Source organism: Protopterus annectens, chromosome 12.part0 (assembly GCF_019279795.1).
Source record: "Protopterus annectens isolate FY-2018-M chromosome 12.part0, PAN1.0, whole genome shotgun sequence".
Lineage (NCBI taxonomy): Eukaryota > Metazoa > Chordata > Ceratodontiformes > Protopteridae > Protopterus > Protopterus annectens.
Genome location: NC_056746.1, coordinates 1,036,474,849 through 1,036,499,185, shown reverse-complemented (window position 1 = coordinate 1,036,499,185; position 24,337 = coordinate 1,036,474,849). Strand labels below are relative to the sequence as shown.

Genomic DNA, 24,337 nt, shown 5'->3' with positions numbered 1-24,337 from the left:
TTAGAGTAGGCAGGTCTAGGATAGGGCACCATGAACTGTCTTTTCTGGGTACCAGGAAAAATCTCAACTAGAAACCTTGTCCCTTTTTCTCTTCTGGTACCAACTGAATAGCCCCTATGCTTAAGAGAGAGAGTATTTGCTTTTGGGCCTCTGCCCACTGCTTTGGAGGTAGATCCGGCCAACCTCTTGGAGTTGGTTTCGTGTGGAAGTGAAATCTGTATCCTTGGAACACTATATTTAAAACCCATTTGTCATGGGTAATGAGTCCCCAGTTCTTTGCATGAAGTGCAATCTTTCCCCCCAAAGGGGCAGTCAGTTGAGAAGTGCTTGGAAGTTTTAACAAGAAGTCATTGAGACAATTTAACATAGGGGGGAGTTTTATTACTCCCAAATTTGGAAGTGGAGGCCCCCCCCACACTGCTTAGTCCTGTGTGTCCCCTGGGACTGAAGCCTGGGTACTCTGCTGGATCTGGGTTTGGACTGAGTAGGTCTGGAAGAGGCAGGAAAGGACCAATTCTTAGAAGGTCAATGCCTACTAAATCTTGGAGGTTGTACTTGTAAAAAATCTTTAACAGTTTGCATAGAGGTAGCTTTTCCTTCCATCTTTTTAAGGACTTCTTCTGCCTTGTTGCCAAACAGGTGGCCCTGATTTAAGGGAGCATCCAGTAATTTCACTTTAACATAATCTGGCAAGGATTGCTCCCTAAGCAAAGCATGCCTTCTAAGTACAGACCCAGTTACTGCAGCCTTGCAAGATGCCTCTAGTGAATCAAAACCACATTGCAATGTATGTTTACTAACTTGTTCAGCAGAATGTATAAAAATCCTGTAAATCCTTATTTTCAGCACAATCAGGAGTCAACAACATTTTCTGTTTAAGCAATCCAGTAATATGCAGCTGATACTTTAACATATGGAACTGGAAATTCAAGGGCCTAATGGTCAAAGTTGCATAAGTGTTTACCTTCTTACCCCATCTATCCAGCGTCCTGTAGTCTCTATCAGATGGAGTAGGATTTTTGGCAGTAGTAGCTTTAATGCCCTTGGGTCCCTGTGAAATGGTTTCATGATCCGCAGTAGGATTTTTGAAAAGGAACTTGGGAGAGTCAGGAACCCTGTAATATCTATCAGGTTTTCTGGAAGCAGGAGGTAGAGAGTCAGGGGCCATGCTAGATTCCGAAAAAGCATCATCAACAATGTCCAATACGGGAGGTATAGCTAAAGGCCTGTGCTGGGGCAGGAGGAAGAAATCCCTAAGCCTCTTTTTAGAATCAGAGAAATCCTGACTTTCCCAATGAAAAAGCTCCCTGAGAGTATGCAAGGCTTCACCAAAAGAGAAATCCTCGGGGGGGGGGGGGCAGAGGGAAGAGTCTCCTCAGCATCAGAATCCTCATAGGTAGATAAGGGTAAATCCTGGTCATCAGAGGAAACAGAAATTTCAGAATCCTGGTCAGAAATATCATAAGCAAACTCAGTCCTAGGTCTCAGAGAGGGAAGGTTGGCTTCCCCTGATTAAAGTAATAAGGTCTTCAGTCATTCTTATCATTTGTTCTTTAGGCATAGAGGCCTGACCATGCGGTCTGGGCGTCAGTTTTCCAGGCATGGTTCGAGTTTTAGGCCTTGAAGAAGAAGATGGTGCCGGTTTAATATGCAAGTCAGTAGGCCTGAATACACCCTCAGAAGCCGGTGCCTGCACAGCGGCTCCAGATCCATCCAAGGTAGAGACATCCGCAGGTTCCACAACTGAAGCATCTCACGGCATACCGGACTCCGAATGGGTCTCAGTAGAGGCCTGCGAATTTGAAGTAGAGGGCATCAGGGGCTTCGAAAGCGCCTCACTGAGTACCGGCGAACTGGACGGCCTGTCTCTGTCTTTATCTTTGCGTTTCTCCGGAATGTTGGTAGTCGGACAGCTTACCGAAGACATCAGGATAATTGAACTGAGCACCAAAAAATTTAGAAGCGCAAATATACAGACGATGGATAGCTTGTGGTTTAAATAAGGCACAAAACCGACAGCGAGGTATGTCGTGGTCAAGGCCTAGGCAAGGAATACAGTACGAATGAAAATCCTTATGAGGTATTTGCTTTCCGCAAAAATGCAATTATTTACTTTTACTGACATCGGTTTAGAGCAAGAAAAAGTTTCCCCAACGGTTGAAGACTTTGGTTCTGAAACTCGAAAACGAAAATTTCAGGAGTCGGCTGACCGGCCACTTGCAAACTGCTTCTGCTTCTGCTTCGGGCACCGCACGGCAAGTAAGACTGATGTAATGACTTCGGCTGCATGTTTTATACCCCTGATGACCTGACGTCATGGAAGAGACAGCAACCGACGCAGGATCCAAGACTTTGTTAATCAGGCCAACTGAGGGCTACCTGCAAGCAGATAACCCAAATGTAATGACTGCAACAGTGAAACACGAAGAACATTTTTTTTTAATGAAAAACTTGGGATAGAAATGTGAAAAACTAGATAGAAAGTGTCAAATATTTAGATAAGTAAGAGAGAAAAGGGTAGGGAGAACAAGAAAAAGGGCTTGCAATTTACTTGAAGATGGAGAAGCTCAAGAGTGAGGAACTCTATACGAACTCGAAGCATGGCAAACCAGATAGTGAGGCATTGTGGGTAGAGAGGAGAAACTCAAGTAAGGAGTCTCGAGCTGGAAAAAAAAGTGGTTGGTCGGTTCTGAGCATTGGAACTGTAACCCACAGGCTAATGAAATGAAGTGGACAGCATCAGATCTGATGTTGTCTTTTCTGCCCAGCTCATCCTGTGGGACAGGTTCATAGGTAGGTACTAGGCTATCTGCCCAAAGGCATCTGTAAGCCTAGCCAGAATGTGTTGGCTTTTGCCGCCCCCTTAGATTAGTTCCCTGTGCCTCTGTCCAGCAGAGCCACTGAAGTGATCCCCGAGGTAAACCTTTTGTTTCCCATCCACTCGTCAAGGTTTCTTTTGGGATCTTGTTCCAAAGCATGGAAAGTCTCTGGGACAGGAATCTATCCCTCCAGCAAGTCCTATTTATTGTTGTGGTGAGGTTTAGATCCCTAGAGCATGTGGCTTGAGGGGAAAAGGTTTTCTTTAGGTGGAGCATGTCCATTAATTCTGGGTTGGACATGGCCTTGTATGTCAGGCAGAGATCACCTCTGAGTAGGCGGCATGCAACCGAGTACAGCTGTAGTTTCTTCAGTTGAGCTGCACAGGGCATCTGTTTGAGGCCAGTGATCCTCTTGGTACTTCTGTGGTCTTTCCAGCTGTTGCAGGTGTCTTGTAAGGTACCTCCCAAATGGGATTCTACAACCAGTAACAACGCCATGGTGGTCCTAAAAGAGAAGATTGATCAAGACCTAGACTGAATGTTCCAATATGTAAGGGAACCACAAATGTGTTGAGTATAAGTAGCTGCTACACAAATGACATCAATAGATGCCCGAGCAAAAAAGGCAATTGAAGTAGCTATTGCTCTGATGGAATAATCCCTAGGCTTAATAGGCAAAGAAAATACCTTTCAGGGAGTATGCAAAAGCAATACAATCAGATAGCCACTTGGAGAGGGTCACTATGGAAACGGGCTTGCCAAGTCATGTCTTGGAAAAGGAAACAAAAAGCTTGTTAGATTTTCTGAAATTGTTGGTTCTGATTAAACAGAATCTCAGTTGACAGTGAACATCCAAAAAATGTAGTAAACACTCCCGTGTTACTTAAATTCAGAAAGAAAACGGGTAAATGTATAGGCTGACTCAGATTATACTCAATGGCTACCTTAGGTAGGAAAAAAGGAGCTGTTTTTTAAGGTAACTCTATCCTTATGGAAAACCAGATATGAGAGAATGAAAGATAGTACTTGAAGCTCAGACACCCTTCTTGCTGATGTAACAGCTACAAGAAACCAAGACAAAACCTTTTCAAGAAACTGTGGATACCGGTTCAAAAGGTGTTCTTGATGAGGACTTGCAAGAGTACACTGATATATCAAAAGATACAAAAGCATGAATAGGAGATAAAAGCAAAAAGGTTCCTCTCCAAAATGCCTTGAAAAGTTTAAAGGACCACCACAGGGATATTATCCATGCGAGTGTGAAAGTTGGACATGGTGGTAAACTGAATTTTAATAGTAGAATAACGGAGGCTGGAATAAAAAAGATCAGCCAGGAAATCAAGAACAGCATCGAAAGGTACAAAAAAGAGATCCAGACACTTGGAAGAGGCCCATATGGAAAACCTCTTTGCTTGAGTATATCTTCCTTGTGGAAGGCTTCTGGGTAGGAAGTACAGCTGTGTAAAATCTTACCATAACAGTAGATGCCTTTCTCTTCAGTGTTGCAGTATTCCTAAGATGAGACATCTCCTGCCAAGGGCAGACCAACATACGGTCAGTATAGCAAAGCCTTTAGGTTGTTAAGGATACTCCATACATCACACATATGGTCCCTGCGCTAGGCACAGGGCATAAAGGTGATGCCCAGATGTATCACCCTTAGAACTGAGAGCCCCAGGAGGAATGCCAGCCCTAGGATACCAAAGGGTAACAAACATCACAGGGACAAAAGACCAGGGAGTGAATACTGCAACAGTGAAGAAAAGGACATCTGCTGTTACAAGATTTTACACAACTGTACTATGTCCTTCCATTTCACTGTTGCAGTATTCCTAACATACAGGAGAGTGCAAAAGCTCAGGAAAAAGATAGGGAGGAGGATGGGCCAGCAGAACCTTCTACGAACCCAGGAAGAATGGCCCTAGCAAAACCAGCTCTAGACCTGGATATGACAGCCAACTTGTAGTGCTTGGCAAAGGTATGCACAGAAGTCCAACAAGGTGCCTCAAGGATAGAATTAGTGTCCAAACCTTGAAAAAAAGCACCAGAAGAAGTCACACCCCTAGAAGAGGGAACCTTGACCATAGATGGAAGGCTCTTACCAAAAAAAAAAAAAAAAAAAAAAAAAAAAAAGCCGAATGCTTGGAAACCACCAAACAAAAGAAACAAACAGCTGATTAGAATTTCGAAAAGTTTTAATTCTGTCCAAATAAAATCCGAGTTGTCTTTGCACACCCAAAGTGTGCACCACCTTCTCATTAGCAGACTGCAGAGAAGGGAAAAAAAGTGGGCAAATGAATAGACTGATTTAGAGGCAATTCATTCACCACCTTAGGCTTAAAAGAGAGATTAGTATGAAAGGAAACGCTGTCCTTATGAAAAACTAAAAAAGGAGGAACAGCCATAAGGGCTTGAAGCTGAGACACCAGTCTGGGAAAAGTAAGGGCTAAAAAAAGAGAACAGTCATCCAAGAAGAATGCTGTATGGAAGCTGAAGCTGCAGGCTCAAAAGAAGCCCGAGTCAATTTCTCCAAAACAAAATTAAGATCCCAGGAAGGAGGAGCAGGCTTCCTGAGAGGTCTAATATGAAGGACGCCTTTAAAAAACTGTCTGGCCTTGAAATTAGAGCCCAAAGGAGGAGCTAAAGACAAACTAACAGAAATAGCCGAGAGGAGGGCTTTAATGGAAGAATATGTCAACCCAGCACTGAGCAATTCAAAAAATAAGAAAAAAACAAAGAACATTCACAGTAAGTGGGTCCAAGTTATGACAAAGTCACCACGTATAAAACCTCTAACATTTGAACAAGTAGGATATGCTAGTACTGGTTTTCTTGGCCTCCTGCAGAACCCGATGCATGTCCTCAGAAAAAAAGGTGCCTACAGGGAATCAAAATCCTATCCATCACCCACAGTGTCAGTTGAAGAGTGGACTGATGGGGATGGATGAGAGATCCCTCATCTTCTGTGAGTAGCTCTACCTTGTGAGGTAACTTGTGATGACTGCCCTTGGCTAAATGCAGAAGAGGAGGGAACCAGTAAGACTTTTTTGGGAGCATCCTGTTTTATCTTGCACAGGACGTTTGGAATGAGAGAAAGAGGAGAGAAGGCATAAAGAAACATCCCCTACCATGAAAAAGATAAAGCGTCCACCTTCCAGGCCAGAGCACATGGTGTCCTGGCGCAAAACTGAGTAAGTTGTCTGTTCAGAGGGGAAGCAAAGAGATCTACTTGAGGAATACCCCACTGGTGGATAATGTCCAGAAACATATAGTTATGAAGCATCCACTCGTGGGACTGTATTATGGTCTTACTCAGGAAGTCTGCCAAGAAATTCTGACTTGAAGGAATGTACACTACTAGAAGCGTTACTTGGTACTGAATAGCTAGCTTCCAACCTGAAGCGTCAACCTGCAAAGGAGACAGGACCTTGCTCCCCCTTGTTTGTTGACATACCACATCACTGTGGTGTTACCTGTAAACATCTTTAGAGGCCCCTGGAGACAACAGATGATTGAAAGCAGTTACAGGGAACAGAAGAGGTCTCATCTCCTTGATATTGATGTGTTCCTTCTGTTGCTAAGGTGACCGGAGGCTTTGCACATTTAGGTTTCAGAAAAAAGCCCCCCCCCCCCCAACTCCCATCTGAGGCATCTGTGAACAGCTTCTGAGAGGGAAGCGGGGGTTGAAATAGGTGCCCTGGATTCAAAGTCAGTTACTGAATCCATTACTGAAATTCCAAACTAAGACACGGAAGAGGAAGTATTGGAAACTGTAGAGGATGAGAATGTTGAAGCCAAACTGACTTTAGATACCACTGAAGCTTTCTAATGTGCAATTTGGTGAATAAAAACATAGGGATGGTGGATGCTATGAATCTCTGAGCCTTCAGGAATTCCTTATCTGAAATCAAAGCCAGAGGAAAAAGGGACTGAAAAAAGATGATCAGAGTTAAAGCCTTGGGAGGACGCAAGGATGCTAGCATTTGAATATTCTGGAGCCTGCATATCCCAGAAAAACATGATCCTCTGCTGGGAGAGGAAAGACTTCTGAAATATTTAAATTGAACCCCAGGCTTTGCAACAGAGTGATGGCAAACTGAAGGTACTGTAAAAGATTCTCTGGGGAGGAGGCTTGAATAAGGAAAGATCTTAATGTCCTTGAGCCTGCAAAAAGCAATCACAGGAGCTAGGCATTTGGTGAATACCCTGGGGGCAGTAGAGAGGCCAAAGGGCAAAGCAAAGAACTGAGAATGCCAGGAAGCAACAGACAAATGTAAATATTTCCTAAAAAGAAGATGAACAGGGATATGGAGGCAAGCATCCTTGCGATCCAGAGAAACCATAAAAGCCTGAGAAAGCAGCAGAGGGAACACAATCTAAAGGAAATAACCTTCAGAAAGGTATTCAGGTGAGAAAGACCCAAATGGGTCTCTAAGCACACACTTTCCTGGGAATCATAAACATTCTGGAATAAAACTGCTTCCCCCCTTGAGCAACTGGAACCTCAAATGGTTCCCCCGAGTCAAAAGACCCCGAAGAACCTTAAGAAAAGCATCCAACTGGTCTTGAGGCGGCTGACGAATGCCCACAAAAGGGGGAAGATACTTTCAAACCATGAAATACCCTTGGTGAATGATGGAAAGAACCCAGTAATCCTGGGTTATGCTTAACCAAACAGGAAGAGAAAGACAAAGACGGTGGGAAAGAAAGTGGCTGGGAAAAAAATGTGTGTCTGGTTAGACTCAGCAGGAGGAGCCCTCCTTTTACCCTTCTTGCCTTTAGGAGGAAGATGAAACAGATTCTAACAAAAGCTGGTTTACTGGGATAGTTTCTATGAAACTCTGGCACAAGGGGAACAAAAATATGTTTCATGTCCTGTAACTCCTTACCTTTTTCCTGCAGTGACTTGAACAAATCAGCAGCAGCAGCACCAAACAAAAAAATTGTTGTCTAGAGGAGCATCCATCAACTTAGCCTTAATATCATCAAGCAGAGGTTGAAGCTGTATAGCCAGGAATACCTTGTCAGCACAGAGCCAAAAGCACCAGCCCTAGAAGAAGCATCTGCTGCATCATAACTACATTTAATGGAATGGTGATCTTTCTGTAAAGCTGTCCCTAACAAGGATAAGGAAGCAGTCTTTCCCTCAGAATCAGGAAGGTCAGAAATAACCTGGCAAGCCTGAGAAATAACAGCCAAAATATATCTGGTCATACGAGTCTGATATTAACAGCCTGAAAGGCTAGGGTAGCTGAAGTATAAACCTTTTTATCCAACCTCTCTACAGCCCTGCTGTCCTTATCAGAAGAAAGAAGCTTGGTAGAAGGCAGTAATTCAGAAGGCTTGTCAGATGCCAGAGACCACCAAAGGGTCAGCAGATAGACACTTATAAAGGAATTTGTAGTCATAAGGCACTTCATAAAACTGATCAGGTTTTTTAAGAGCAAGGGGCCGAGAGTCAGGGGCCTGAGATGCAGAAGAAAAGGCATCCAGTAAAGTGGCCAAAACAGGAGTAACAGCAGAGGAGCTAGTAGACTCCATTTGTAGGAGCTCATAATACGATCTCTGAATATTCAAACACTTGAGCACAATCCCATTTAAAGAATTCCATCATCCTAGAAATAATACCCCAAAGGAAATTTCCTCAAAAGGTGATTCAGGACTTGCAGACTCTTCTTCCTCAGACCATAATCCAAACTGGAAGGAATCTGAGTAGAACAGGCCAAGGATTTCTCATCAGAATCTTCTTCTTCCTGAAAAGAATCCTGTTCCTTAGCTCTCCTGAGATGGAAGATGACCAAAGCGGAGCCAGGAAACAGACCCCCTGAGGAAGCTTCAAGGCCATAAGAGCATTGAGCAAGTCCTGTGTACAATTCTGTCCTTCACTTTGGAGCAGGAGAGATATGTTTCATCTTTTGCTTCTTTATAAAGGGGACTTCCACCTAGAAGGCTTCAATGTCAGCCTAAAGTCTAATTTTCCTTCCAGCATTGTGACTCGGTAGGGGTATGACCAATAGGACAGGTTTTGCATAGTAGAGGCTTACATTTTTTGTATGTTTTTTTCCATTACACTTATTTATACTGGTATTATAATGTATATTTAAGTTTCAGACATATGCTTCAATACATGTATACATTTTGGGAATCAACATTTAAGGGTTTTAATGTGGAATAATATTAATATCACTAACAACAATATTTAAGAAGTATGCAATGAATAACATTTGTATTTAAAAATGTCAAGTGTCTGTGAATATTTGTATGGGCTCTTTAAGAAGAAGATATGTATGGGCTCTTTAAGAACGGGATCATTTCTTCATTGTTTGATTGTCACATTGGGGATTTGGATTATATAAATGGATGCTGCTTGGTGTAAAAATGTATTCCTTGAAGGCATAAGCCGAGGTACCGGAGACATCAGTAAAGAACTTTGCAACTTTTTTCTGGTGTGTTGTGTGTTTTGTTGGATATTTGGGACCATTGTGTGTTTTGGCCAAAGAAAGAGGAATCAACCTGCCTCAACCAGAATGAGGCAATGAGGATCACAGCTGCTCAGCAATAGGCTGCATATGAAGAAAATTGATTATCAATGGCATTGGGAGATGGGAGTTTTGTTTGGAGACCAGGGGGGCAAAACATGCAGAATAGCGTCCCTTGTTGACTGTCCTTCCGGTGGGATCAGGAAAAAGAAAGTGCTGCATTTGATGTTGGACAGGGAGCAAACTCATCACAGCAGCGGGTGCTCCAATGGCTGAAAGTATGCACAGTTCTCTCCAGAATTAGAAACCACTTGTGGGGCAGGAGAATGCATCATTCTGCCAGAATGATGGACTTTCTCAGGATGTGCATTGCAATCAGAAACTTTTGAGAGGATATCACCCACTGCCAAACTCTCATGGCCTCTCAACATAGTGGATAGGATCGAGCAACTCCTTGTTTGTTCAATTACCATACTGCTCTGAATGACAATCCTATGTTTGGGGAGAAGGCACTGAAAGGCCTGCAGTACTACGAGGATCAACCTCATCTCCAAGATGCTGACGTGAAGATTGGCCTCAGATTGAGACTAGGTGTAACCACGACAGTCTTCTCTGGAGTGTCTTACCCACCCCCTTCCCCTAGAAGGGAGGCATCTGTGGTCACTGTGGTCTGGGAGTGGGGAAGAACAAAAGTTCAACCTGCCATGACCAGAAGAAATTCCAGCCACCACTGAATGTGGTGGTGACAGATGTTGGTTAGGGAAATGGGGAATTCCACGGAATGAGTCAGACAGGTCCACTAAACTGCCAGAGTACAATGCAGAATCCACATTTGGAATCTTGCCATAGAAACTAGTCAGAAGTGGCCATATGTCCGAGAAGACAAACAACTAATGATGCAAGAGGTGTCCTTGACAGAAGAAATTGTAAAGCATGCATACAAACGGACAAACCAAGAAAGTGGTATTTTTGCTGTCTGACTGACCATATCCAAATGGCAACCTATAAATTCCAGTACCTGAAATGGGTTAAGACTGGACTTGTCATAATTCAATGTTATCCCTAAATATAGACACAGATGGAGCAATAAATCTCTGGCTTTGATAAAGGAGGCCCTTGAGGAAGCCATCAGAAATCAGTCATCCTGGCACAGAAAGACCTGGAACCCCTGCCACCTGAGCCAGGCTGCTACCACCACCATAAATCGGGTGAACATTTGGGTGGCTGTAGTGAAACCAAAGATCAATGCACAAAACTTGCACCAATTAGCTCCCCGCTTAAAGGATTAGAATCTCCTGGAATGCCTCACTATCTTTATCTGACAGTATGCATCCTATCTCTAAGGACCAGATCATCACTGTCCTCTCAAAGGCAAAATATATAGCCTCTATGGGACCCGATAACATCCCAAGCTGCATCCTACATGAACTCAGGGATGAACTTGCAGCACCATTAGTCACTCTATTTAACCAAAGCCTGAGTACTGGCTTTGTCCCAGCTGAGTGGAAGACCGCCACTGTCATCCCTATACACAAAGGTAGAGTTGTCCACCAATTCCGGAAATTACAGACCCATCAACCTAACTAGCCTGATCTGCAAGGCCATGGAACGGATTATCATGCACCTCATTAATAGGGACATTGGCAACCTCCAAACACTCGACACTACACAGTTTGGCTTTGTTAAGGGGAGGTCATGTCTGTTAAATCTGGTTGACTTCTTTGAGACAGTCACCAAAGCATGGACGAGGGGAGGACTGTGCACACAGTCTACCTTGACCTGGCCAAAGCCTTCGACACTATTCCCCACTCGGGCATAATAGATAAACTCTCTCAACTAGGCATCAATCCATATGTTACCAGATGGGTAGCTAAATGGCTCACTGATAGAACCCACCTAATAAAAATAGGGGAAGCCAACTCAAGCAGCAGACCCATAATTAGCGGCGTACCCCAGGAATATGTCCTGGGGTCACTGTTAATCAGGACATACTTCTCTGAGGTGCAGACCAAAACCACTGGGCTGTGGCTGACAAAGTCTGTAGATGACTGCAAGCTGGGCGCGGTTATCAATTCCCCAAGTGATGTGGATGTTCTCCAAGAGGGTCTCACCCAAACAAATGACTGGTGCTACAAACATGGCCTCAAGCTGAATGCCAAAAAATGCATCATCATCCCTTTTGAGGAGAGTGACACATCCCACATATTATCACGTTAATAACAACTTCCTAAGCACTCAATCAGTCATGAGGGATTTGGGCACCCAGGTTGACAGCAACCTGAATTTTGACCACCATGTTGCTTCTGTTGTACGGAAAGCTTTCTACATGCCCCACCTCATAGAAAAGAATATCTCATCCAGGGAAAGGAGGTCGTAACATCCCTGTATTCTTCCCTTATAAGGCCAATTATTGAATACAATGCTCCCTTTGGTGTGTACCTTGCAAAGCACATGCAGCAGCTGGACAGACCACAGAGGTTTCTCAACCAGGAGAATCCAGGGCCTCAAACATCTATCCTACACAGATAGGCTAAAATCCCTGTCCCTCTACTCAGTTTCATACAGACACCTCACAGGTGACCTCTGTCTGGCATACAAAGCAATCTCAGACTCCACCTTGATGGGACTGCTGTATATCCGCAAGTCAAGCTCCACTCGAGTAACCTGCATGCACAACTTCAACCTGGTCTGTGACATTAACAGGACTTGTTGGTGACACAGACTTGTGTCTCAGCGACTTCCCCCATCTGTGGAATAGACTCCCCTCTCCACATGAAGCAGAGTACCTCATTATCCCTTTTAAGCACAACCTGGATAACTGGATGGGAAACAGAAAATACACCAGTGGGATTCCATCTGTTTCCCTGCTGGACAGGGGCTTTAGGTGCTGACTTGTCTAAACATGGGCTAAACTTTTGGCTACGCTTATAAGGGCCTCAGGGACAATAGCCTAGTAACTTCCTATGATCCTTTAATTCTATGAAATCTATTGATCACATCTAGTTGCCATTTCTCAGGAGAAGTTAAAATGGACTGCACCATGACCATCTAGAAAGTACAGTTTTGTACCTACCATAAATGTAGATGTCCGATAGGTATGCATCTGCAGTCATCACATATGGGTTGTCCTGCCTCAGGCAGCCCTTCGGTCGGCCGGATTCCAAACTCAGGGTCCGGCGTCGGCTGATGTCGCCCTTTCCCCGACGTCAGAGCGCCTGGGGTATAAAAGAGTCAGCCGACGCCATCTTCCTCAGTTTTTCTTGCCCCAGATGCCAGGTGCCCTCTAAGGAAGGCTAAAATTGGAGAAATGCAAAATATTCCAAACGTGCACAGTAATAAAAAACAAATACACCATAATAGATAACCCCAGCTAGCTATAAGAGGGAGTATTACCCAAGAAATACCACAGAGGGGAAGGAGGGAGGGAAAACCTGACTGTAGATGCATACCTATCGGACATCTACATTTATGGTAGGTACAAAACTGTACTATGTCCTTCAAGGATGCATCTGCAGTCATCACATATGGGTAGAATACCATAGCCAATCTGGGGGTGGAGGATCTATGTATAGGATGGTGTAGCTAAAATGCCCTGCAGGACTGCCATAGCAAAGCCTGCTCTGGATCTGGAATATAAAGGTAAATTGTAATGCTTGGAAAATGTATGCATGGAGCTCCATGTAGCAGCTTCTAAAATGTCCTTGGTAGTCACCCCTCTTAAGAAGGCTGTGGAGGTGGCTGTGGCTCTCGTGGAATGAGGTCTAATGTTAGCTGGCACAGTTTTTCCATGAAAGGAGTAACAAAAACGAATGCAATTCCCTATCCATTTTGAGACTGTCTGTTTGGAAATTGCTTTTCCTTGTGCACTAGCAGCATATGCTACCAACAGCTGGTCAGTTTTTCTGTAACTTTTAGTTCTGTCCAAGTAGTAGCACAACTGTCTGTGTATGTCCAGGGTGTGCAGAAGTTTCTCCCCTTTGTTTTGTGGATTCGGAAAGAAGGTAGGCAAATGAATAGCTTGGTTTAATGAAACCCTGGATACCACCTTTGGCATAAATGTAGGATTGGTTCTCAATGAGACTCTGTCCTGATGAAAAATAGTAAATGGCTGTACTGCCATGAGGGCCTGTAACTCAGATACTCTTCTTGCTGAGGTTATGGCCAGAAGGAAGGCAGTCTTCCAAGACAAGAACTGTAGCTCTGCAGATGCTGCTGGTTCAAAGGGAGGCAGTGTTAGTTTTTCCAACACGAAGTTAAGGTCCCAAGTAGGCAGCGGTGGTGTCCTTGGAGGCTTGATGTTTTTAATCCCTCTTAGAAACTGCCTTAGGAGAGGATGTGAGAAGACAGGTGGATCAGTACTGTACTCTGCTGAAATTGCTGAAGCATGAATTTTAATGGAAGAGTACGACAGACCATTGTGGAACATTTCTGCCAAGTATTCCAGGATACGTGCCATGTTCATCACTGTCACATCTAGGCCCTTTGTGGTGTTCCAAATGAAAAATCATTTCCATTTTGCTGAATATGCCTTTCTTGTGGAAGGCCGGCGAGCTTCCATGATAATATCCTTCACTCTCTGGGATAGGCTATCCTGAGGAGGAATCAAGGTATTTTCCAGGCTGTTAGTTGCAAGGTTTTCAGGTTGGAATGCAGAGTTTTGTAATTGTGCTGTGTCAGGAGCAGTGGCCATTGAGGAAGAGGCCATGGTTTTGTGCGTGACATGCTCTTTAACAGTGGGTACCAGTGCTGTCTTGGCCAGTCCGGAGCTATCAGAATCACTTTTGGCTGCTCTGTCCTGATCTTCAGTAAGACCTTGGTCATTAATGGGAGAGGTGGAAATGCATACACTGTTAGAGTTCTCCAGCTGAAAGAGAGGGCGTCCACTTTCCATGCTTGTGGGTGGTATGTCCTTGAGCAGAATTTCTTCAGCTGATGATTGTGGGGGGAGGCAAAAAGATCTATGTCCGGCCTGCCCCATGATTGTGTTATCTGTAGAAAGATGTCTGGGTGCAGCATCCATTCGTGTGCATCCATGATATTTCTGCTTAAGCTGTCCGCCAGTAGATTGTCTTTCCCTGGCACAAATTGAGATTGCAGCTCTATGTTGAGTTTCAAGGAAAGTTCCCATAGATTCATTGCCAGTCTGCAAAGAGGATATGAATGGGTGCCTCCTTGCTTGTTTATGTACCACATAACTGTGGTGTTGTCTGTCCTTATTAGTAGGTGGCCTTGATGCAGAAAAGGTATGAAGGCTTCGACTGCATGTATCACTGCCAGAAGTTCCTTGTGGTTTAAGTGCATGCGTAGCTCTTTTTGTGAGCATAGACCTTGAATGCATCTGCCCTCCATGTGCGCTCCCCATCCGTGGTCTGAAGCATCCGTTGTAATGCTTTGGCTGGCTATGGGTTTGCTCAAGCGCAGACCCGTGTTTGACTTGTTTGCTTAAGCCCACCACAAAAATTCCCTTTGAAGGCATGGGATGAGTGGTATCAAAGTTTCCAAGCTGTGACTGTGCTGACACCATAAACTCCTTAGGTACCATTGTAGTTTCCTCATATGCAGCCTTGCTTGTGGAATCAGAAGGATGCAAGAAGCCATGTAACCCAGGGCCTGCAGGATTTTCCTTGCAGTCAGCTGAGTTTTTCTTGTCAGACTTTTGAAGTAATCTGGTAGTTGACTTTGTTTTTCTTCTGTGAGCAAAGCCATTTGGGTGTTTGTATCTAGATTCGCACCCAGAAAGGTTATTCTCTGGGATGGAACAAGTCTTGATTTGTGAATGTTGACTGTATATCCCAGGGCCTGAAGTAGGTGAATGGCGTAATTCAAATGTTTTACCAAAGTTTGTTGGCTGTCCGCTTGTATAAGGCAGTCGTCCAGATATGGGTATATTTGAATCCCCTGAAGTCTGCAGTGTGCAATTACTGATGCCAGGCATTTCGTGAATACTCTGGGCGCAGTAGATAAGCCAAAGGGCAATGCTGAGAATTGATAATGCTCTGAACCTGCAAGAAATCTGAGGTGTCTTCTGCAACTTTGTCTGATAGGGACATGCAGGTATGCCTCCTTGAGGTCTAGAGTTACCAGCCAAGACCCCTTGCCCAGCATGGGAAGGAGCTGCTGTAGAGTCAGCATTTTGAACTTTGGTACAATGAGATAAGTATTCAGTGCGGACAAGTTGAGAATAGGCCTCCATTGTTTTTCTTTTCTTGGCACAAGGAAAAGTCTGGAATAAAATCCTTGGCCTTGTTCTGAGGAACCTTTTCTATAGCTTTCATTTGCATTAAGCTGGAGATTTGTTTCAAAGCCTCTGCCCTTTGATTTGGTGGCAGGTCTGGCATGCCTTTTCTTTTTGGTAATGTGTGAAAATGGAACCTGTATCCTTTGTCTATTATTTGTAGTGTCCATTTGTCCCTTGTAATACTGTGCCAATTTTCTGAGAATAAGGAAAGCTTTCCAAAGGTGCTTCAATTGAGCCCTGGTTGGTGGTGTCAAAGTAAAGTCATTGAGCCTGTCCTTGTGCAGCAGTTGTAGGTCCTGCATTACCTCTCTGGTTGGGAGGCTGCCATTGACGCCCTCTGTAGGAGCCTCTAGCTTGCCCTCTACCTCTGGCACGCCTGTTCTTGCCTCTCTGAAACCTCTCTGTGTCTGGAAAGGACCAATTTTTGGAAGGCCAATTCCTGCTGAATCTTGGTGGTTGGACTTGGAGAAAATCTTTGACAGTTTGTACAGATTTTGCCTTTTCTTCAACTTTCTTTAGGACCTCCTGAGCCGTGTAGCCAAATAACTTTTGCTTTTCCAGTGGAGCATCCAGAAGCTTTGCTTTGACATGGTCTGGCAGAGATTGTTCCTTCAGCCAAGTATGCCTACATATGACTGCGCCAGTCATAGCTGACCTACATGAAGCTTCCAATGCATCATAACCACATTGCAAGAAATGGTTGCTAACCTGTTGGGAGTTATGTATCAGATCCTGAAGTGATTTGCGATCTAGGGGTTCAGGTGAAGACAGTTTTTTATGCAATTCATCTAACAAATACTCTTGGTACTGTATCATATGAAATTGACAATTCAATGCCCTCATAGAAAGAGTAGCATAAGTATACACTTTTTTACCTCATCTCTCTAAAGCTCTAGACTCCCTTTCAGAGGGGAGATGATTTTTAGTAGTGGCAGCTGCAACCCCTTTAGGGCCCTGGGAAATAGTTTCTGGATCAGCAGAGTGGGCCTTGTAAAGGTGAAAATGTGAGTCCGGGACCCTGTAGTACCTATCGGGTTTGACAGGAGCTGGAGGAAGAGAATCAGGGGTTGCGCTGGACTCAGAGTACACATCATCAATGACATTTAAAACAGGAGGAATAGCCAAAGGTCTATGCTGAGGCAAATGCAAGAAGGTCCTTAATCTCTTCCTGGAATCAGAGAATTCCTGGCCCTGCCACTGTAAATGCTCTCTCATAGTGTGGAGCGTCTCCCCAAAGGAAAACTCTTCAGGAGGGGAGGCCGAAGGAATAGATTCCTCTGCATCAGAATCCTTGTAGGCCGAAAAAGCCTCCTCCTGGTGGTCCGAGAGAGTAGAACCATCTGAGGCCTCATTTGAGGAGTGGGGATCAGAGGGCTCAACCCTGGGCCTTTTGTCTGGAGGAGGTTGAGAGCCCCTGTCCGGATGAGGTTGAGAGCCCCTAATTAAGGAGATAAGGTCCTCTGCTAAGCTTAGAATCTGTGAACCTGTAGTGGGTCCCTGAGGGATAACCTTGGGAGGCAAAGCTTTGGACAGTTTAGCAGCTTTAGCCCTAGAGAATGCCTTAATGGACATGGATGCAGGAGGCCCAGCTGCACCAAGTGTTGGTGTAGTTTTGTCTAAAGGTATGGTGTCGGAAGGTTCCAGGACACCAGTTTCTGTAGGAAATTCAGTAACCGATTCAGCCGGGGCCTCCGGGGCAGAGGTAGTTGGCTGAGCGGTTTCGGTGGTAGGAAGTACCAAGGACTCTGTTTCAGCCGAGACCGAGACACTCGCGGTAGGCCTGGCCGTGGTTTCAGCCGAAACCACGGCCCGCGTGTGTCGGTCCTTGTCCTTCCATTTCTTAATCAAATGTGAAGTCGGAGTCTCTGACGGCATATTGTACGAAAAACTAGCCCCAAAAAATTCCTCTGCAAACTCCGCCCGACGTCTAAGAGTGCGTTGGTTGAAGGAAGCACAGGCTGAACAGGCCGAGACGTCGTGGTCTGAGCCTAGGCAGGGGAGGCAGTTAGAGTGGAAATCCTTATGAGGTATTTGTTTCCCACAAGTTAAACAATTATTAACTTTATCTGACATCGGCTGAGGCAAGAAAGAGTCCCCAACGGGGTACTTAGCTTTTTGAAGTCTTCGGGCACCACGCGGCAAGAAAGACTGAGGAAGATGGCGTCGGATGACTCTTTTATACCCCAGGCGCTCTGACGTCGGGGAAAGGGCGACATCAGCCGACGCCGGACCCAGACTTTGGAATCCGGACGACCGAAGGGCTGCCTGAGGCAGGACAAACCCTATGTGATGACTGCAGATGCATCCTTGAAGGGCATCTTGATCTGTTTGACAGATTGGTTCAACTTGCTGATATCCAAAATGGATCGGAGGTCCTTTTTTCCTTTGATACTAAAAAAGAACCTTAAATAGACCCCAGATCCTCATTGATCTGGCAGGACATCTTAAATGACTTAAATGACTCAAGTGAGAATCAGTTTCTGGATTTCCACCACTCTTTCCCTTTGCTGACAGGGTGGCATGTTGGGAAGGGACTTAAAATGATCTCTTTGGGGTGAACAAAAATGGAATTGTAGACCCTCTGGATACAACTCTCAACACCTACTCATCTGACATGATGACCTCCCAAGCTTTTGGGTAGACAGCAAAGTGCCTCCCAGCTGCCTCCAGAGTTCAGCAGTTGGTCAAGCCTTCAGGGACACTGGAAGTGCTTCCCTGAAAAGGCACCTCAGAAGCTCTGTTTCTGCAAACTGCCCTTGCCCTCTTGGCTGGCATCCATTACAGTTAACCCCCTCCGCAGGGAGAGCCACCACTAGGAGTTTCCTGGAAAGGTTGCTGTGACTTACAAAAAATGAAATGCTTCTCTCCCTTATGATTTTTACAAACGGAACTCTGAGGTGTGGAGAAGCAAACTCCAATGACAGATAGCATCTTTCTGTCCTGATCGCGTCTCTGACCTTTAGGCCAAAAAAGTAAGGATTCGTTGAAAGGGCATTGACAAAGGATGCCTTGAAACAGTCTGCAGCTTAGAATGTACCATTGGCAGGAATTAGACAACCTCATGGATACGTTGGAAGCAAAATGCATCACTGGTAACTGAGCCTCCAGGGTCTTCTTAGAGTCCAGATGCTGCTGTGTCTTCACCAGCTTTAACACTTCTGAGATAAGGTCCTTCTAAAGCCACATCAAATGTGCAAGTGCGCTTTCCTAGACTGCCCAAAGCCTGAGACTCCCTGTTAGGCAGACAGTCTGCAGATCTCTTCTCTGAGATATCCTTTTTGGTAACAACTGGAACCACAGTGGTGTCCACATCTAAACCCATGCTCCAATAGGTATATCTTTGGGCACAGCCAGGACTTTGTCAGGTTTTTGGGTTCTTTCCAGCCCCTCTGGAATACCAGCTCAATGAGACCATCCGAAAGGGGGAACCATCCCAGACATTTGGGCCCATACCGAAATCCTTGAGAAACACTGACTTCTCCAGGGAAGTGGCTTTGGTGTTCTACTCTCATCACTATTTCAAAAATTCAAGTAAGTCACCAAACAAGGCATCCCTGTGGGGGTACTTGGGGGACCCTTCCTCTTTCCTGAGGTTGGATGAAGCCAAGGACACAGGAGGAGGAAAAGATCAGGACTGATCTGAGCCAGCTGCCATGGTACCTATTTCTGAGCAGGAGAGGATGCTTTCCAGAACATCAAAAGACAAAATCAAGGCTGGACAGCCGATACTGGCACCCTCTCAGATCCAAACAAGAACTCAGTCTTTGGCGCCAATCCATTGTCAGCTCAGACATCGACAGACACTGAGCTATTTAAGTTAAAAGCATACAGGGGTGACTCCATAACTCAAAAGGCTGACCGCGACAATGATTTAGTGAATTGAGAACATCAAGGACGATGCCAGTGTCTGAATAAACCATGCAGTTGACATCGGCAGAGGGGGGGAACAGCTAGACAGTCGGACAGGAAAAAACCCAGAATCAAAGGGACCAGAGGAAGAGGAGAAATAATCAGAACAAAAGCCAAAGGTGCCACAGACTTGGGCCTCAGGGTCAAAGAGGCTGGAATGATCCCTAGGTCCATCAGGGTCTGTTAGAAGGAATGCATCAGCTGCTCCAAATAATAGGATTTAAGGCTCCCAACTAACCTGGTGGACCTTGAAGAAGCCACATAAGCAGGATTTGAAAGTTTCTTAACAGGTGGATAAGAGCTTGGGATCCAGAAGGAAGAAGTTCAGATACAGGTGAAAGAAGGGGACAGTTCTGGAGAAAACTCAGCCAGGGTGATGGGAGAGAAGGAGGGAATGAACCCTGACCAAAGATGCAAAAAAAAATCTTTGGGAAGAAAGGGACTAGATATACTAATGGTGGGAGAGTCGAAGAATTCAGAGTCAAAAACCGCAATCATGAGCAATTGGTGCTGAAAGTTCAGACAGAGCAAAAGACGTAGACAGCCAAAGTTCAGTGAATCTTTGGATCCAGCTGGCCCTTGGTAGAAGAGAAGGAGCACTCGCACTCCTCTCTGCCCTTGAAACTATGAGAAAATTTTGCAGAATCTCTTTCCTTGACCTTTTCACTCTCCTTCTAAGACCTCCTGTCCTGCTTCTAACAGTAGAAGGAGAAGCCAAAGTGGCCAAGAGCAGGAGAGCGCCTTTCTAAACAAGCCAGTCAGTGTCTACCACACACACACACACACACACATATTATATATATATATATATATATATATATATATATATATATATATATATATATATATATATATATATATATACACACACACACACACACACACCTATGGGTTTTAAATGCTCTACAAAAAATATAGCAGGATGCAGTTAATGACAGTAATACTGCACCCATATAAAACTGTTAATTCTAGTCAGCAGTCTGACAAAGAAAGAGTACCTGAGAGTATAACAGTGCTGAATGGTTAACTATTAGAAGAGTATAACTCTACTTACTGCCAGTGTGCTAGCACCAAACATAAGAAATGTACTTCTGTACCACAAGGCAAAATTATTATGATTATGGGACTCAAGAAGCATGATTACACTCGTAATTACAAGTGGTAATAAAATGAAGATAATCAAGGATTCCCATCTCAATGAAATGCAAAATTTGACCAACTCGTGTGCTTCCAAATATATAAATATATAAATATATGCACGCATGCACACAGACACACACACACACACACACACACACACACACACACACACACACACACACACACACACACACACACACACACACACATCCCTGCTAAACTGGCAAATGTGTCTTACAGAAATTCAATCTCATTCAACTGTAGAAAAACAAGATAGATGACTATTGTGAAATCCCCATCATTGTCTACTGTGGAGAGTCTTATATTGCTATTACCTGTACAATCATATACAAATTATTACACGTAGAGACTGATAATACATCAGCAATGAAATACTGCCACCTCCAAACTCTAAGCATGTCCCGATCTACCACAAATAAAGCCCTGTCTTCAGTGCAGGAAAGAAAAACTGCCTTAGATGAGTTTGCTCTTCCACTATCCACCAGGGTCAAACGACAAAAGACTACCGTAAAACTTAGGATTCTAGACCACACACTATCACCTTGCCCCTGTTTCAAATGGTAGACTTTAGTAAAATAAAATATTTCTTGCAGAGACAATGCTGATTGCATGGCAGCAAGAAAACATAAAAGTTAAAATGCAGGTCTTTCTGAAATCAAAATATAAATTACTAGACAAAAATAAGTCTAAATTTAATGACCATGTACCACAGGTGATGCTAAAGAGGCATAAAAATACTCTGCACATCAATGACATACTAAAGAATAGGACAACAATAAACTGTTTCAGACTTAAGCCAAACAAGCAATCATACCTCCTAAAATGTAATCCATAATATAAGAAAAATGGTTTCAACAAACACAAATTAAAACATGTCTTGCTATCATATTTTACCTTGTGGCAGGTATCAGTTTTAACTTCCTTCAGGGCACGCTCTGAGAACACACAACCACAACTATACAAGAAACAAAACCTATAAAATGAGAAACATGACATTACAATTTGCATTCATTAGTTATTGGATAAGAAAACAATGAATTAAGCATAAGATATTTCAGCTGACATTGGCGAACATTACAATTTCCAACATTCTACACATTGTTTTATATTAGTACAACAAACAATGAAAACATAACGTAATTTATGTTTACTCAATCTGATAAGCCAGTAAGCAATATAGACCAGGAGTTTTCTTTCGAATAATGACCTAACCTTATGGCTGCTCAAAAAACATGAAATAAACATTCATTACACTAGTGAACTAGTTAAAATCTAGAATTACAGTTCAATAAACATTTCACAGGCACACTGATTCATTTATTTTCATATACCTGCTTTATCCCTTTCAGGATCACCAAAGAGCAGAAGTCTCTTCCAGCACAAAAGAGATGCAAGTCATACAGCCAGCTCGGGATAGGACAACCATCAGTCTCAGGATGCACACATATGAGCACCACAAGCACACCTACAGTTAGCAGAGGATCACCAATTCACCTGCAGGCATGTCTTTAGGAAGGTGGAGTAAACAGATAACCCTGGCACAAATTCATACAGATAAAGGACATGCAGACTCTGGTTTAGGTCCTGGCTGGGATGCTTTTTGTTCAGAGTGCCTAAGCATAGTAATGCAGTAATGATAACCACTGCATGGCACAGAAAAATCCTTTAAAAATAAATGTGGAGATTAATGCAAAAGGCAGAATATTTATTGTAAATTGTAGTAGATTGATGCTCCCCTCAAGAATGCACACTCTAGGGGTATCTCTGAAAATAATGTTTAGACTTTCACTTATAATAAAACCGAAATTCAGTGGAACAGTGTAAGGTACTTGACAGAATAAATCTATGGCAGAAAAGCCTACTAAGGCATTGAATTAGATAAATATGGTTTACTTGCAAAATACAATGGATCTGGGGCCATTTTTCTTCAGTACTAATAGTCTCCCCTTTATGAGCTAACAAAGTATTTTTGCAACAGTCCAATCAATTCATCTAGGCCATGAACCCAAAAGATCAGTTCACTTTTATTAAATATCACATAAGTCATGGGCAAATATATAACAAAAAAGAAAATCAACTATATTAATATTTTTTTTCTATTTACATACATTATACATTATATATATTTTCCTTCTTTGAAACTATCTTCAGTCCAGCATTACATAAATTGTTAAGTTCCTGCCTTCCCTTAAAATTATTAGTTATGTACTTACCAAAACTTAGCATTTGTGTTGTACATTTTCATTCCTCCTCACAACTGGGTTACGGATCCAACTTGGCTGCCTTTTCTCAGACTTGGATCCTATTCTTGAGCTCCTCCCTCTACCCACAATGCCCTGTACCATCCCATACTCCCTCAGATCGAGTTTGCTGCCTTACAGGACAGAAGGATGAACATGAAAAGACAGAGAAGCTCAAGGTGGGTCCATAGGATCCCCGTACTTAATCTTTACAAGTAATTCAGTAGGGGTTGGTAGGGCAGGAAGGTGAGGAGGAATGAAAATGGACAACACAGATGCCAAGTTATGTTAAGTACATAACTAATAAATCTGTTGTCCTTTTCATTCCTCCTTACAACTGGGTCAGAGTCCCCAGTTACATAACTCTTGGGTGGCTTAAGGAAGGATATGCCAGAGCACTGTTGAACCAAAGGAAGCCCTGCTTCTGGAGACAATGTCTAATTTATAGTGAGTCACAAAGGTATGCGTCTTTGACCAAGTGGCTACAGCACAAATGTCATCATTCAAAGCCCTAGAGGAAAAGGCAGAAGATATGGCCACGGACCTTCTAGAATGGGCTCTGGGGGGACAAGACAATTCCAAGACCTTGACTGGAATAAATGAAGGAAATACAACTAGTAATCCATTTGGCCACGGTAACATTCAAAACTGCCTGGCCCAAGCATTTTGGAGAAAAAGAGATAAACAACTGGCCTGACTTCCTGTACCGTTTTATTCTGGGAAGGTAGAAACAAAGCTGTCTGTGTACGTCCGAGCAATGTAGTAAGTATTCGCCTTTATTAGAAAAACTAGGGAAAAAGACCAGCAGATGGATGGTCTGATTAATATTAGCTTCTGTGGCTACTTTGGGCATAAATGATGGATATGTACAGAGGAAAACTCTGTCCTTATGAAAAATTATATAAGGTGTTTCAGAAGACAAAGCTTGCAATTCACAAATTCTTTTAGCTGATATAATAGCTACAAATAAAATTGTTTTCCAGAACAAGAATTTGATGTTGCATTTATCAGCAGGTTGAAAAGTTTTCTGAGTAAGATATTGAAGCACTAATGTTAAATCCCAAGGGGGAGAAGGGTCTCTGACAGGGGGTCTAAGTAAAGACGCCCTTCATGAAAGCTTTACAAAGCTAAGAAGCGGATACAAAAAGAGCCCAAATCTGTTCCTGAATGGAAGTTAGAAATAGCTGCCAAATGGAGGTTTATAGTACCAAAACTAGCTCATCTCTTAAAGAGTGAAGTAAGCAAGAGAAGTATGGAGGGAATAGAAGATGAAAAAATGTCAATGTTTTCTTTAGTGGCCCAAAAGCAAATCTTTTCCATTTGATTCTATAAACATTCTTTGTAGAAGTTTTTTGAGAACCTAGAGTGATGTCACAAACAGGAGATGCAAGCCTAGACCTTTGTATGACTACTGGAATTGGAGAAACCATGCAGTTAACTCGAGAGCATAAAGGGTGGGGTGATGAATCCCTGAAGGGTGAGATAGGCAGT

The 24,337-nt window shown here is 43.5% G+C and overlaps 1 protein-coding gene across 1 annotated transcript in view; it reads right to left on the bottom strand.

Annotated features, from left to right (window-relative positions):
- The window catches only part of RTF2 (replication termination factor 2), a 1,259,727-nt gene that overhangs the window by 523,094 nt on the left and 712,296 nt on the right, over window positions 1–24,337 (bottom strand). The window contains exon 5 of the mRNA XM_044088989.1: window positions 21,501–21,579. Coding sequence (XP_043944924.1) covers window positions 21,501–21,579 — 79 coding nt within the window. The remainder of the gene's footprint in view (window positions 1–21,500; window positions 21,580–24,337) is intronic.